Below are 14,295 nucleotides of genomic sequence, written 5' to 3' on the forward strand. Positions count from 1 at the left end.
GGAGCATTTGTCCGATCTCTCTCCAATCTAACACTCAAAGGAACCAACCCTTCTCTCACGTAAACATTCATGACAAAAAAAGCTCATTAGTTTTTGAATAAATTTCTATTATTTCAAAATAGAAAAGACATAAAAATATATCCCCAATGTCCCCGTCATCTTCATCTTCTGTCCTTGTCTCGAGACACTAACCAATATGTTTACTTGAAGCCTATATGAACGGAAGCCACTGAAGCAGTAATCACTAGCCACCAAATCCCAGCAATCTTAAATATATTGGCTACAAGAAACGTCACTCTTAAACCATGGGCTATAAGAAATGGGCGACAAGCCGATCACAATGAAATAAATAACTGTAGAGAGTAGATACACCTGGCAAACTATCCTATAAATGTGGATGCTCCTCTTCTAAAGCATCCACATAACTGTTCCGATGACAAATGCATGTCAGGTAGGAAGCTAACTGACCTCCGGCGGCCTGAAATGGAACTGGTTAGAGTACCTTTGGTGGGTAGCGCCGTCAGTTAAACAACCTCGTGGTAAACTACTTAGTTGAATCCAATTCAGCAAGCCTCCCTGGCAGGTTCCATCATCTGTTTGACAGAATCATTGATTTGGATCCAATTCTTCAAATTGTTTCTTGAATTCTTCTGCCATTTTTGTCTCCTCGTCTTTGCCAAGTGCACACTTTCTCCAATCAGCCCTCTCCGGCATGTTCAGCAATCCTGCTAGAACCTGCAAAATATTTCATAATTACCAGGAGGATTTCATGTCCTTAGAAATCACATTCATTACTTCCTAAAAGAAAAGGATTATTCATGCAAGCAGTAAATCAAAGTTATTTTGGAACATAAAGGTTGGACTAAATAATAGCAAAACCAGGTGAATGGATAGTGGAATTTATTTTACTGCCCGTAAATTAGTTTGAAATAGGCAGATTATTAGCCAATTTTCATTAGAAATGCAAACATAACTTATCATTTCTCACAAAGAAAAAAGGCTTAATATATTATTTTAAACGTTTTAGAACAAAGTGGTTCATTAGGTAATTGTATTTGACGAGTTATTTATGTTTTTTTAAAATAAATAAAAAAAAATCAATTGCCCCTTATACAAAAAGAAAAAAGAAAAAAAAAATGGGTAGACATTCAGCCGCCTCCTACACGCTAGGCCAAGCCCAGCTAAGCATGATGGTTTTTTTTTTTCCTGATCTTTTTTTTTTAATTTTTTTTGTCATGTTTATTATTTAGAGTAAGATTTTAATTTAATTTAATTTTTTAGTATTGTATTTATGGTAATTTTTTTATTTTTATTATATAATAAAATAATAAAAAATTAAATCACATAAATAAAGTTTATAACTTGGATTGAGAATTTTAAAAATTAAAACACTTTTAAAACTTTTTTTTATTTTTTTTGCTTTAATTTTTTTTTATAATTCTAGAATGTTTCAACTTCCTGAAAAATAAATTTTTAAAAATAAAAAATATTATTTTGATATATTTTCAAGTAAAAAACAATCACTATCACAATCTTAAATATTACCTGCATGTGTGTTTTTTAATTAAATTTTATCATTTAATATTAAATTAATTATAAATTAATTTTGAATTTTTTATCATTTAATAAAATAAAAAATTAATTTAATCGAGTGGAGTTAATAACCGAGCTCATAAAATTAGCAAATTAACTAAATATTAATCAATTAAGTGGGTAGGTATTTTTCAAATTTAAACCCTTGTACTAAGTTTAATAAAATATTTTTTTATATATTTTAAAAAATTTATATCAAACCTGCTACAAAGACACCGGTAGATAAACTAGTCTTAGCCCAAAAAAATTGAAAACTAGGATAATTATTAGAAAAAAAAAACTTCTGGAAAATTTAGCAAGTTTAAAGCTAACCAACAGTCTGTAATCTAGCTAGCTGAAAGCAGGTTTTGTAACCAATATAATTAATAGCTTCTTCCATCTTTTGTTTATCACAATAATTAAAATATGAAGAAACACCTGCACAGCACGTGAATATATAGAGGTGGGGTGGGGGTGATTTGAAGCAGAGAAAGGAGGTCGTACAGGCTTTAAAGGAGACAAGTATTTGCCTGTTGTCCGGATGCGGTGCCCTTTTCGTTATTCCAAGAACCTTTACCGTCAAAATGAATTATTTCTTTGCCTTTTTTTTTTTTAAGAAAAAAAGAAGATTCTGTCATCTATGCAAACAATGCCCATGTGTAGTTTTTACACGTTTCTGTGACAAATTTAAACATGGGCATGTATAAACTGTGAAAGAGTAGAGCAATTTATAAGATAAAAAAGAAAAGGCAATTTTAATAATTTTTTTAAAAAATTAATCCTAAGATTTAAACTCAAAGGATAAAAAAGAAAAGGAAATAAACATTATTAATCCAAAAATTTAAACTCGAAAGGATAAAAAAAAAAAGGATTCAAAGATTATGAGAATTTTTGAAAACACAATTTAATCATGTTTCTAAAAAATTTAAGTTTTTTTTATATATTTTAAATCATTTGATATTCTAATTTTAAAAATTACTTTTTATAATAAAATATTATTATTTTAATATAAAAAATATTTTAAAAAATAACCATAACAACACTTTTAAATATACTATAAAAAATTATCTTTGTTTTGCACGTACAAACCACAAATTCTCCCCTAAGGGTTTCTGGTGGACCCTTCCTGATTGGAAAGCAAAAGGGTAATCGTGAGCCATGTATTGGAATATAATAAAATAAAATTATTTAGAATTATGTTAAATTATATAGAATTGTTTAAAAATTTATTATTTTTAATTTTAAATATTTTTTTAAAAGTTAGGTTTTTATAAATTATAATTTATTTAATTGTCTGATTTTCAACTATAATTTATACAAAACACTAATAAAAAATCTAATAAATCTCTAGTTAGGTTTTTAACTTTTTATTTTATGACTTATGTAGTTTTTCTGTCAAACAAATAATCTTTTGAAAAATAAGAGATATAACTTTATATTTATGAGGAATTCTAAAAACTCTATAAAGAACAAAATATTTTTTTGCCTCTTAAATAATATACATATATTATTTAAGAATAATTTTAGAAATTTAATCAATTAAGTCCTTACTTGATTATTTTAGAACAAGAATTATATTCCTTGAATTAAATACATTCTAGTGCTTAATTTCTAAGATTATTTTCAATCAAGTAACACTTAATTAATTATCTTAGTTTAATTTCTGACTACTGGGTTTTAATGTATGTGACACATTATGTTCTTAATATATTAGTCCAAATATAAATTATAATGCTAAATAAATAAAATTAAATAAATCAAACAATTTAATTTATTATTGATTTAATAATTAATTAGTTTATATTTGAAAATCAAGTATACCATCTAGCAACGTATCATTATTTTTTAAATATTAGAAAAATCATAAATGATTTCAATTATTGAAAAGAAATTAGAAGTTAATAAAATATAATGTAATTATGGATAGGAAGCTAGGAAATATAATTAAGTTATTGAATTTATTTTGAGACTCAACATAAGTTTTATAGATTTTATGATAATTTTTAGTTGTTCAAAAAAAAATAAAGTTGTATAATTTAGATTTAGAGTGCTTGAGAAAATAGTAGATGTTGCTTTTCAAAATATTTTTTATTTAGAAATGTCTCAAAATAAATTTTTTAATTATAAAATTTATTTTTAATATCAGTATATAACAATATTTAAAAACACTAAAAATAATTATTAAAAATTCAATTTTTTTGAAAGCGTTGCCTAAAAAACACACATAAAATAAAACTAGTTTTTGTTTTTGTAAAATTACCGAGGGCAAATATAAAAATTTGATGGAATAGTATTACTTTTAAAAATTTAATAAAATAGCAAAGTTTAACGTTATCACACTTTAGAAGCATGCCAACTTAAGATGTTATTTTTTAAAGTCATGACATTAATTAAAATTGAAACATAACCCATATTAAAAAACACAAATCATTTTCACCTTGAGTCATCACTGTTTTCACCCCATTGTCAACACCAATAATTGCACCGTGGACCACCAACAACACCAGCAAAAGCACCATCACTGGCCAAGCAACACCCCCCTCACTAGCAATGGCCCCGTGACAACCGATTTGTTAATAATAAATATATATTACATGAATAAAATAATAGCGGGCAACCAATTTGTTAAATAACATGTTAAACTACCATATCATGTAACCCATAGATTTCTTGCCACACACTCTTCAATCTTCCCTTTTCTCTGTTTGTTCCATGGTTTCAAGCAGCTCAACAACATTCTAAAGGCCTGGGACCATCCTAGAAAGACCCAACCACTTTGTTTCATCAACCATATGCACATATGCAATAAAAGATCACTATTTCGATCATCAGGTTTCATTTCTCATTTATTTAACTTCTTTTTTTTCCTTCTTAATTCATTCCTTTTCTCTTTGTTAAGGCTGAAAAGAATCACCAGCCTTTGTCCGATCTCTCTCCAGCCTACCACTCAAAGGAACCAACCCTTCTCTCGCGTAAACCTTCATGACAAAGAAAGCGCGTTAATTTCCTAGACCAGCTATGAGCCTTTGGCAATTTCTATTTGTTCTTGTATTTTAAAATTATTTTAAAAAAATTTAATTTTTATTTTTAATTAATTTTTTATATTATTAAATCATTTTCTTATTCTAATATAAAAAATATTTAAAAAAATAAAAAAATTATTTTAATATATTTTAAAATGAAAAATATATAAAAAAAATAGTCGCTACAGGGCTTCCAAATATTTTCTTTGTAAAAGATGCTAGCGATGTATGTGCCTGAAATTACATTATAACACATGATTCATTGGCATACAAAATCATCAGAAGAACGGACATCACCTACAAGTTTCAATATTCAGCTAAATTTTACAATAACATGAAGGTGCGACCATCAAGTGAGTCGACACACAACTTGTTCAATGATATTTTCTATTGAAATCACCTATTAATATTATTATGATTTACTACAAGAGAGGTAAAACAAGGAAAATCCAAGTAGATCCTGCAAAAAAAAAAAAAAAAAAAAAAATTCCAAGTAAAACAACGGATCCAATTTAGGATTGTGAAAAATTACCTTTCAGGATGGCATCCAAAGTTCAAAGATTCATTTGAATTGCCAAGTTGCATTGACAAGAAATCAATGAGTTATTTATTTATAACATAACAAACATATTACTAGCAATCTTCTCTGTACAAGCTCCTTGCAAAAATCTCAAAACTCAAATCCACAGTATAATTCATTTTTTATTGTTCAAGCAAATAATGGAAAGCGTATTCATTATTCATAGTTAGATAGGATTCAACTAAAACCTAAATGTCTGGTATTTAGATTCTTCTTATTAAAATAAAAAAATCTAAAATAATTTCTCAGATATTATATTTTATTTGAAATTAAAAAATTAATATTTAATATTATTCAATAATACTATATAATTATTTTAGAAGGAAATGACATGATGATGTAACATTTTTAGAATTTAATCGCACTCCTAATTTTATTCCTGATGATATTTTATCCGATATTGTTTCACGTTCAGGAAGTCATGAAAACTGTAGTTCTTATCGAATAGATTTTGTAAGCGATTAAATTACAAATAGTTTAATAGAACAATAAAAAATAATTTATATAAAATATTATTTATTTCATAATATAACTGCAGTAATTAAATATATAATATTTCAATTAAAAACCATCAATATTAATGTTTTTTAATTATTTTATAATCTCAATTTAAAATTTTTTTTAACAAAACACATTAAATTACTTTCTATTCAATCTCGATTTCAACCATAATTTTAACCAAATATATATTTTTCTAAACCAACCTTAACTAAAAGTATTTTTTATAAAACAATTTTTTTCAAACTATAATTACAACAACTACCACAATACCAAACACACCCTTAATATTTATTTTTGCATTTCAAAAACACTTTTAAAAAAATTAATTGTTTTTATTTTTTCTTTACTTTCAATTAATATTTTTTCAATTTTTTTTTATTATTTTGATTCAATAATATCAAAAATATTTTTTTAAAATAAAAAAATAACATATATTTTTATATTTTTCAAAATAAAAAACACTTTAAAAAACAACTACCATCACATTTACAAATACATGCCAATCAATAAAAATATACTTAACAAATTTTTAACTTTTTGATCAATACACGGAAATAGATCTCAAACATAGAAATCTTATTTTGGCTCTCCTGTAAGCTATAAAAATAAGAAATGAAAACCAAATTTTTTTCGATTTCCTTGAAGATACCCTTACTGTTTTACAAAAAAAAATACAAATACACAATAAATATACATATATTTAATTGAAGATATAAAGATGAAAATATAAAATAAATTTATTTTCAAAACAGGTTTTGAATAAATTTCTATTATTTCAAAATAGAAACTACATAAAAATACATCCCCGATGTCCCCGTCATCTTCATCTTCTGTCCGTGTCTCGAGACACTAACCAATATGTTACTTGAAGCCTATATGAACGGAAGCCACTGAGGCAGCAATCACTAGCCACCAAATCCCAGCAATCTTAAATATATTGGCTATAAGAAACGTCACTCTTAAACCATGGGCTATAAGAAATGGGCGACAAGCCGATCACAATGAAATAAATAATTGTAGAGAGTAAATAAATAACTGTTCCGATGACAAATGCATGTTAGGTAGGAAGCTAACTGACCTCTGGCGGCCTCAAATGGAACTGGTTAGAGTACCTTAGGTGGGTAGAGCCATCAGTTAAAGAACCTAGTGGTAAACTACTTGTTGAATCCAATTCAGCAAGCCTCCCCGGCAGGTTCCATCATCTGTTTGACAGAATCATTGATTTGGATCCAATTCTTCAAATTGTTTCTTGAATTCTTCTGCCATTTTTGTCTCCTCATCTTTGCTAAGTGCACACTTTCTCCAATCAGCCCTCTCCGGCATGTTCAGCAATCCTGCCAGAACCTGCAAAATATTTCATAATTACCAGGAGGATTTCATGTCCTTAGAGATCACATTCATTACTTCCTAAAAGAAAAGGATTATTCATGCAAGCAGTAAATCAAAGTTATTTTGGAACATAAAGGTTGGACTAAATAATAGCAAAACCAGGTGAATGGATAGTGGAATTTATTTTACTGCCCATAAATTAGTTTGAAATAGGCAGATTATTAGCCAATTTTCATTAGAAATGCAAACATAACTTATCATTTCTCACAAAAAATGCACCTTGCAAAAGTCAGAAAGTCAAACAATAACCAATTGGATGTAGGATCTTACTTCGCGTCCAAATTGGGCTGGAAAATTCTCATTCTCCTCAACTGAATGTGACAGTATTGTACCTTCTGTGAGTTCCACATAGAAGAAACTATAGTTCCTATCGAACTGCATCCTTAACCATTCTCTCCCATCTGAACTGTTATTGACTGCAAGGATAACTGAATGAAAATGCTGTTGAAACCAAGGAATATCAAGTATTGCTCAAAATTACACATACAATACTTCAAGGTGGCTGAGGTCAACATTAACAGAATACTAAACACCTATACTAGAAAAAGACACTACAGACCAGGAAATTAAAATCATGCAGAAGTAAAACCAAAGACTATTGGAGCTTGTTTTGCACCTTGAACTTCAAAATAAACTTGAAACCAAACTTAACCAAAAGATATACATATTCATGTCATGAAGCTTAGGAGTACACGTAATAAAAAATATGCAAATCATCATCCAGTTGCTGTAATAACATGCCTTAAAAACTAGAATGATAGAACTTACACTTCATGACCACAAATTTAAAACCCAACTTTTCTGCAGCTAAGTTACATATATCTTTAACTGCTGCTGCTTTGGTTGATGGAACAGGGACAACCTATGGAAAAGTAGAGAAAAGAACAAAAAACAGTAAAAGACCAAGGATTAATAAAAAAATACTAAAATAAATAGTAGTGATAGTGGAAGTAGATTTTTCATTATTGTTACTGTATTATTCAACCAAAAAGATCTAGACACCCTATGAGAAATAAAGGATGAAATAAAATTAGCAAGTATTTCTTGTGTCAAAAAGTAATTAGCGAGTATTTCTCGTGTCAAGAAGTAAAACACATGGTGAAGATCTTTGTGCACTTGTCAACAAAAATATTTCAAGAAGAGCTGAGAGAAAGAGAGGAGCAAGGGAGAAAGAACCATGGATTTCTCACAGCAACGAGTTCTTGCAGAAGTGACAATAGAAGCAATGGATCCTTGAAAGCAATTCAGCAATTTTATTTCATCAAGCATCTGAATATATTAACAATGACTACCTGGATATTAGCATGACTGCTCCGTTTGGAAATCCACTCAAATAAAACAGCTTCCTTTCCTCGGTTCTTGTAATATAACTTGAGACTGTTCTGGAATTTTACCAGCTCAGAGTTACTTTGTTGAGTTAGTGAAAGGGTACACGGCGCATGCTCAATGGGTATTACCAGAACATGATCTTGAACAAGGGGACCTTTAGGCAGTGCACAATAGTAAAATTCTCCTATACTAATGATTAGATGTGACTCCACGTTGGGGCTTGACAAACAAAACCAACACTCTTTTGACCTGAAACACAATTAGAGGGTTAAGTGCTACAAAAATGACCTTTATTTAAGTCCTTCAACTTCAGGAAAATCAAGAAAAATAGCAGAACAAAACAAGAAAATCAACATTCAAAGCTTCAAGAGAGGATGATTCAAATAACTTGGACCAAAACAAAACATCTTTACACAACAAACAATTAATTGTAAAAAAAAAAACCAACCTGTTACCACTATCATTTTCAGAGCCACGTCTCCTACGAGAATGGCTCTCACCTTCATTCTGCAAGTTGTGCTTAAAGTTGCAGTCTGGACCTCTTTCACATTTTCCTTTGATAAGGAAATCAAGACAAACACCTCCTAAGTACTGTTCCCTCGCATCCATGTCATGTTGGAAGTTACACTTTTCTCCTCGTGGACATGAACCAGAATATATAAATTTAAAGCATAGCTTATTGCCTTCCCCAGATCCAGATTTATGTCGTTTATGGGAGACATCGTACCTCCAATATTGTGAATCTGACACAGTAGTAGTAGACCTCTTTGTGTCTTCTTTGAGTGCTGTTTTATCTACTACTAATGTGTATGGGGATAAGGTAGTATTTGGAGGTTTCATGCTAATCTCAGCAGCAGACATTGTAGATGCTGGAGTGGGAGAAATGGCGTGGATAAACTTCTGGGAAAAGCAGTGCAGGAACCAACAGTTAAAGAATGCCCAGAAGATAATTCTAAATCGAGTAGGTTGAATAACAACTGCAAGCTAGTCAGAATATCACTCATAAAATGAGCACCATACAGAAGATCAATCCACATCTATCAATCAGTCAGTCAGTCACAACATCTTGTAAAAAAATCATGCTGAACAAGTTCAATATTAAAACAAAGGAGCTTTATGTAACCACTCAAATTAAAAAGAAACTACAACGAGTATCCTCAAGTAGTCCCAAAACACATCAAAATGGCAGAAAAGTATTGATAAGTCATGCTGAGAACACAAATTCAACCTGCTTATCCTTGTTTCCAACCATAGCAAGACCAAAGAAACGTGTGACATGCACAGCATCAACATTAGAGTAAGGTTCACGAGCATAGAAAACACCCTTAGCACCTGCAAAGTGGTAGCTGCCACAAAGAACAACCTTTAATGCGAAAAACAGTATTTAGTAAGCAAATTCTCCATTCTAATATCCAACAGACAGAGAGACAAAAAGAAATAAACATCATTGAAGCATGCAATTGAAGAAGTTGATTCATCAGCACTCATTGCATACCGTGGTTTGATCTCTGCTACTAACTCAGATACGGAAGAATCAGAACCTGTAGTATCCAAGAATCCTGCAGGAATATCAGATGCAGAAGCTCTGTTTGTGACACCCCTGGGCCATTCATTAGTAACATGACATTAAGGAAATCAATCAATCGTTCAAACAAACATAATGTATACATAGATAATCACTAATAACACATGAAATCATCGAGGATATGTTAAAAACAAGTCAACAACTCCAGGTTCCTCGGCCAATGCTCGCAACGCATCAACATCATCTTGACTGTATGTTCCAAAGTGTTGGCCACTTGATGACTGCCTACCGGATAAGTACACAACAGATAAACCTAATAACATACACAGTAAATGTAAATTACAAGAAAATAAATACCAATTTTTTGTTTTAGTAAACCCTAACCCTACCCCTACCCAACCATACCGTGGAGAGTGAACTTGCCGCTGCCTCTAAGCCAGAAAAGGTTATCACAAATTTTAAAGCCGTCCATTTTGAAGCCTAAATTAGCGGAGTTTCTGGAAGCAGTGGAGAGGACTTTGGGAGCGGCGACACCGTAGTCGCCGATGAAGTAGGTAGGGAGAGGAATTTGAGAGCGGCCGCCGACACCTTCAATGTAGCCCGTGAATTCCTCTAATTGCTCAGCGGAGTCAGGAAAGAACTGCCCCACGCAAAAGAGTGCATCGAATGGGCCCGCCGATTTGTTCACCGATTGGACACGCTTGAAGAGCTGGTTGAGCCGGCCTAAAACGTCACCGCAAAGAAGAATTCTCGGAGGAGACATGATGCTGAAGAGGGGGAGGAGCTGAACCAGGTGAGAAGCAAACTGTGTGAGTAGCCTGATCGAGTCGTGCTCAGTAGAGCAAGAAAATAAAAGAAACGGGCCTCCAGATTTTGATTTGAATCTCTTGAATGGTGCGAGAATTTTTTTTTTTGAATACTGTAGCAGGTGATGCGGTTATAATTTTAAAAAAATTATTTTTAGTTTTATTTGGTTTAAAAAAATATATATTTAGTTAAAACTGTAAATGAAATTGAGATTGAATAAAAAATAATTTAAAGTGTTTGGTTAAAAAATGCTTTTTAAATTGAGGTTATGAAATAATTAAAAAAAAAAATATTTTTTTTTAAATTATTTTTCATTTTAAAGAATATTAAATTTATTTCTACTTTTTTATAATTTTAATATGTTAATATAATTTTTTTTTATAAATCATAATTTTTTTAATTAAAAAATATTATACATCAAACACGTAATACATACATTCTTAATTTATAAGAACTAAAATATATATTTTTAAATATAAAATAGATATTTTACCAATATTAATCAAAAAGCATTACTAGTATATTTTAAGTTATGTTTAATAATATTTTTTTCATTTTCTTTTTTTTTTTCTTATTTTTATTTTCCAATAAAAAATAAAAATCTTGTTTATTAAACCTATATTTTCGATGCATTTGAGATGTTCACTTGGCCTGGTTTGTAATTTTATCATTTGTACATTTATTTTATAATTTTTAACTATTTTCATTTTGTTGATATTTTCTTAAAAAATCAAATATTTAAAAATATATTTTTGATGAATATTTACTCATTTGTTAATTTCTCAACATCTTTTTGAAAAATAAAAATAAAATATAAAAATATGCGTATGCTCTACTGAAATTTTAATAATTTTTTTTATAAATAAAATATCATAAATTGTTGACTTATCAAATAACCACGATCTAATTATCTTGAATCATCATCCACATCAACCATTCATCAATTAAATTTAAGTCACACAACATCACATACAATTATTTATATGACACATTAATTATTTAATGTTAAAAGTTCATATAATATTAACACATATAAAGAGTGAGCAAAGAGAATATATCCTTTAAAGTTCATACATCTATAATTGAAAGTTAAGCAAACATATTTTACATACTTAAACAAAATTATCTTAGAAGTTAAAATATATGATATTATACCTAGCATATAAAAGCAAATGTGATAAGGAAATTTACTCTTGATGAGTATGAAATAATTGATATGATCAAAAAATTGATATCTTCTCTCAAATGTAGGAGTGTCAAAGTAATCAATAACCCGGCAAGACCGGGATCGAACTATAAGGAGATTAATTGTATAAATTATAAATAATAAGAATACAACAACAAGAAGAATAATAGTAATAGTAATAGTAATAGTAATAGTAATAGAAGAAGAAGAAGTTGATGAGAACTTTGAGATGAAAGATCAATGTGAGGATTAAACAATAATAAAAACAAATGTCAAGGTTAGAGGATCCACTAATGGTATTTCAAACAAATATAGTATAAACTTCTTTTATTACTTAATTGGAAACCACACACAAAGGAGGTTCCAATCGAGTTATAAGTTGTTAACATGATTACATTAGTTATCTTATTCGACCAATACTAATACTTGTAAATATTATTAGACATTTATGATTATAACTTATGTTAACAACAAATCAAGTTCCTTTCATAGCACAAGTGTCGGTTATACCATACGGTTGAGTTATGAAAGTGTCAAGTATTTGTTGTATCAAGTGTTATACAACATAAATCTAGATTAACCATTTAACAAGTAAAGTATTAAAAATGAACAAGATAATAAATATAAAATATTGATACAACTTATAACATTAAAGTCTATATTGAGTTTACACTATACTTATTCTTACACCATTAGTGTAACCTTTTCACCTTGACATAATAAAATTAGTTAAACATAATAAAAGATAGAAACATAAATAAACAAGATAAGAACATAAATAAAATAAAAGTTAACTAAGTAAAGGAAAGGAAATGAAAGTCATAAATAAGATATTAATGAAAGCAAAACTTAAGAATTACAAAAATACAAAGAAAGAAAGCAAGAGCATGATCTTGATCTAGAAACCAAGATGTCCACATGCATGAAAAATGCCTCCTTTTATAGGCCAAAATTGGAAACTATTGATTTGATTATAAATTGATGAGTAGGTGGCCAACTTTTGACTTGGTGATAATTTTTATCTTTTCTTGTTTACCCAAAACATCATTAATAACGTTAGAATTTGAATCATATCTCCACATGAAAGTTGTAGAAAATTATCTCAGCTTTCCAGGAAAAAAAAATTAAGGTTATTTGAACTTCTAGAACTCTAGATATATGATGTAACCATATTATTCGATAATTTCACCCATATTTACCTAATTTTTTGTCCATGTTTTATATGTAAAATGCCTTAATATTCTTTGTGTTATGTTTTGAAGATACTTTTGGATGAAAAAGGCAAAAAGGAGTAAATTGGAGATAATTGACAGATTTGACGTTCAGTCAATATTTTGTGCAGAACATAAGTTCTAGAGATCGAAATGAAGTGATTCTAGTGGCACTAAAAAGCTAACATCCATACCTTTCTGGAAATGTAATGCAAGAAAAATAAAAAGAGGAAGATCATGGAAATCACATCCTTCAAAGTCAAATCTCGCATTCTGCCACTGTTGACCTTTATCTATTCAAAATTCCATATCTAGAGCTATAGAAGTCCAATTTATGCAAACTCAATTTTGTTGGATTCCTTACTCAAAGGTCTATAAACTCCCCAAATTTCATCCAAAAAAAATGTTAGATGAGGTAGATATGATTTTTCAAAGATGACAACTGAATTCTGCCAGCAATCAGGTTTCGTGAAGAAATGAGTCCAAATTACGTTTCAAAGCTTCTAAACCATCATCCAAGTTTTTATATCAACAATTTAGCTCCTCTAAGTCAGAGTTTGAAGATTTCATGCAAGGCTATTTCTCTTTTTTAGGGAAAATAGTTATAGAAGTACTTAAATGTCAATTGTCAACTTAAAGGAGGACTACTTTGTAAATTAGGAACTAGGGTTTCTTAGCATATAAAAAGAAAGAGAGAGAGGAGAGAAGGGGGGCAGCAGCCAAAAGTTAAGAAACACAAATTCTCTCCTCTACAAACCCAAAAAATCATGCTCTCTTCATTCTTTAAGGAGTAGTTGTTCAATGGTTATGCAAGGCTAAGCTCTTTTCTTGGTTGCAAGGACACAACAAACCTTCGGATTTCAAGAACCGTGAGATTTATTCTTTCTTTTATTTTCAGTTTATATTATGAATAAGTATGGTTGTTTTCCTATGCATATTTTCTATGATTGTTGTTGATAATTGCTAGAGCGGAACTCTAAGTTATTATTGTGAACAATTTATTGCTAAGTTTGATATCAAAACTGGAGTTGTGATGTATGAACTTGTGAAGCAACTAAGCTTGATAATTGTGGCGGAACTACATTATTAAATTTAGGGAGAACACTCAAATATCTAGTTCTTAGGGCTGCCATTGAACTAAATCATTAATGCGGATATTGTGATTGTTTGTT

The 14,295-nt window shown here is 29.5% G+C and overlaps 1 protein-coding gene across 4 annotated transcripts; it reads right to left on the reverse strand.

Annotated features, from left to right (window-relative positions):
* Nucleotides 1-245: 245 nt before the first annotated feature.
* LOC105116246 (zinc finger CCCH domain-containing protein 64-like) lies at nt 246-10,822 on the reverse strand. Of its 4 annotated transcripts, none has more exons than XM_011013490.1 (9): nt 10,325-10,822; nt 10,103-10,232; nt 9,890-10,009; nt 9,623-9,740; nt 8,843-9,294; nt 8,358-8,643; nt 7,834-7,927; nt 7,336-7,481; nt 246-735 (listed from the first exon to the last, which is right to left on the reverse strand). In XM_011013490.1, exons 1-9 carry the CDS (start codon nt 10,680-10,682, stop codon nt 607-609), a joined length of 1,833 nt encoding a protein of 610 aa, XP_011011792.1. In that variant the 5' UTR covers nt 10,683-10,822; the 3' UTR covers nt 246-606. The 4 variants fall into 4 exon arrangements, with proteins under 4 accessions (XP_011011792.1, XP_011011790.1, XP_011011793.1 ...); XM_011013488.1 differs by having other exon boundaries at nt 7,336-7,493; XM_011013491.1 differs by lacking the exon at nt 246-735 and adding an exon at nt 6,583-7,020.
* Nucleotides 10,823-14,295: the final 3,473 nt, after the last annotated feature.

Source organism: Populus euphratica, unplaced genomic scaffold (genome assembly GCF_000495115.2).
Source record: "Populus euphratica unplaced genomic scaffold, PopEup_1.0 scaffold881.1, whole genome shotgun sequence".
NCBI lineage: Eukaryota > Viridiplantae > Streptophyta > Magnoliopsida > Malpighiales > Salicaceae > Populus > Populus euphratica.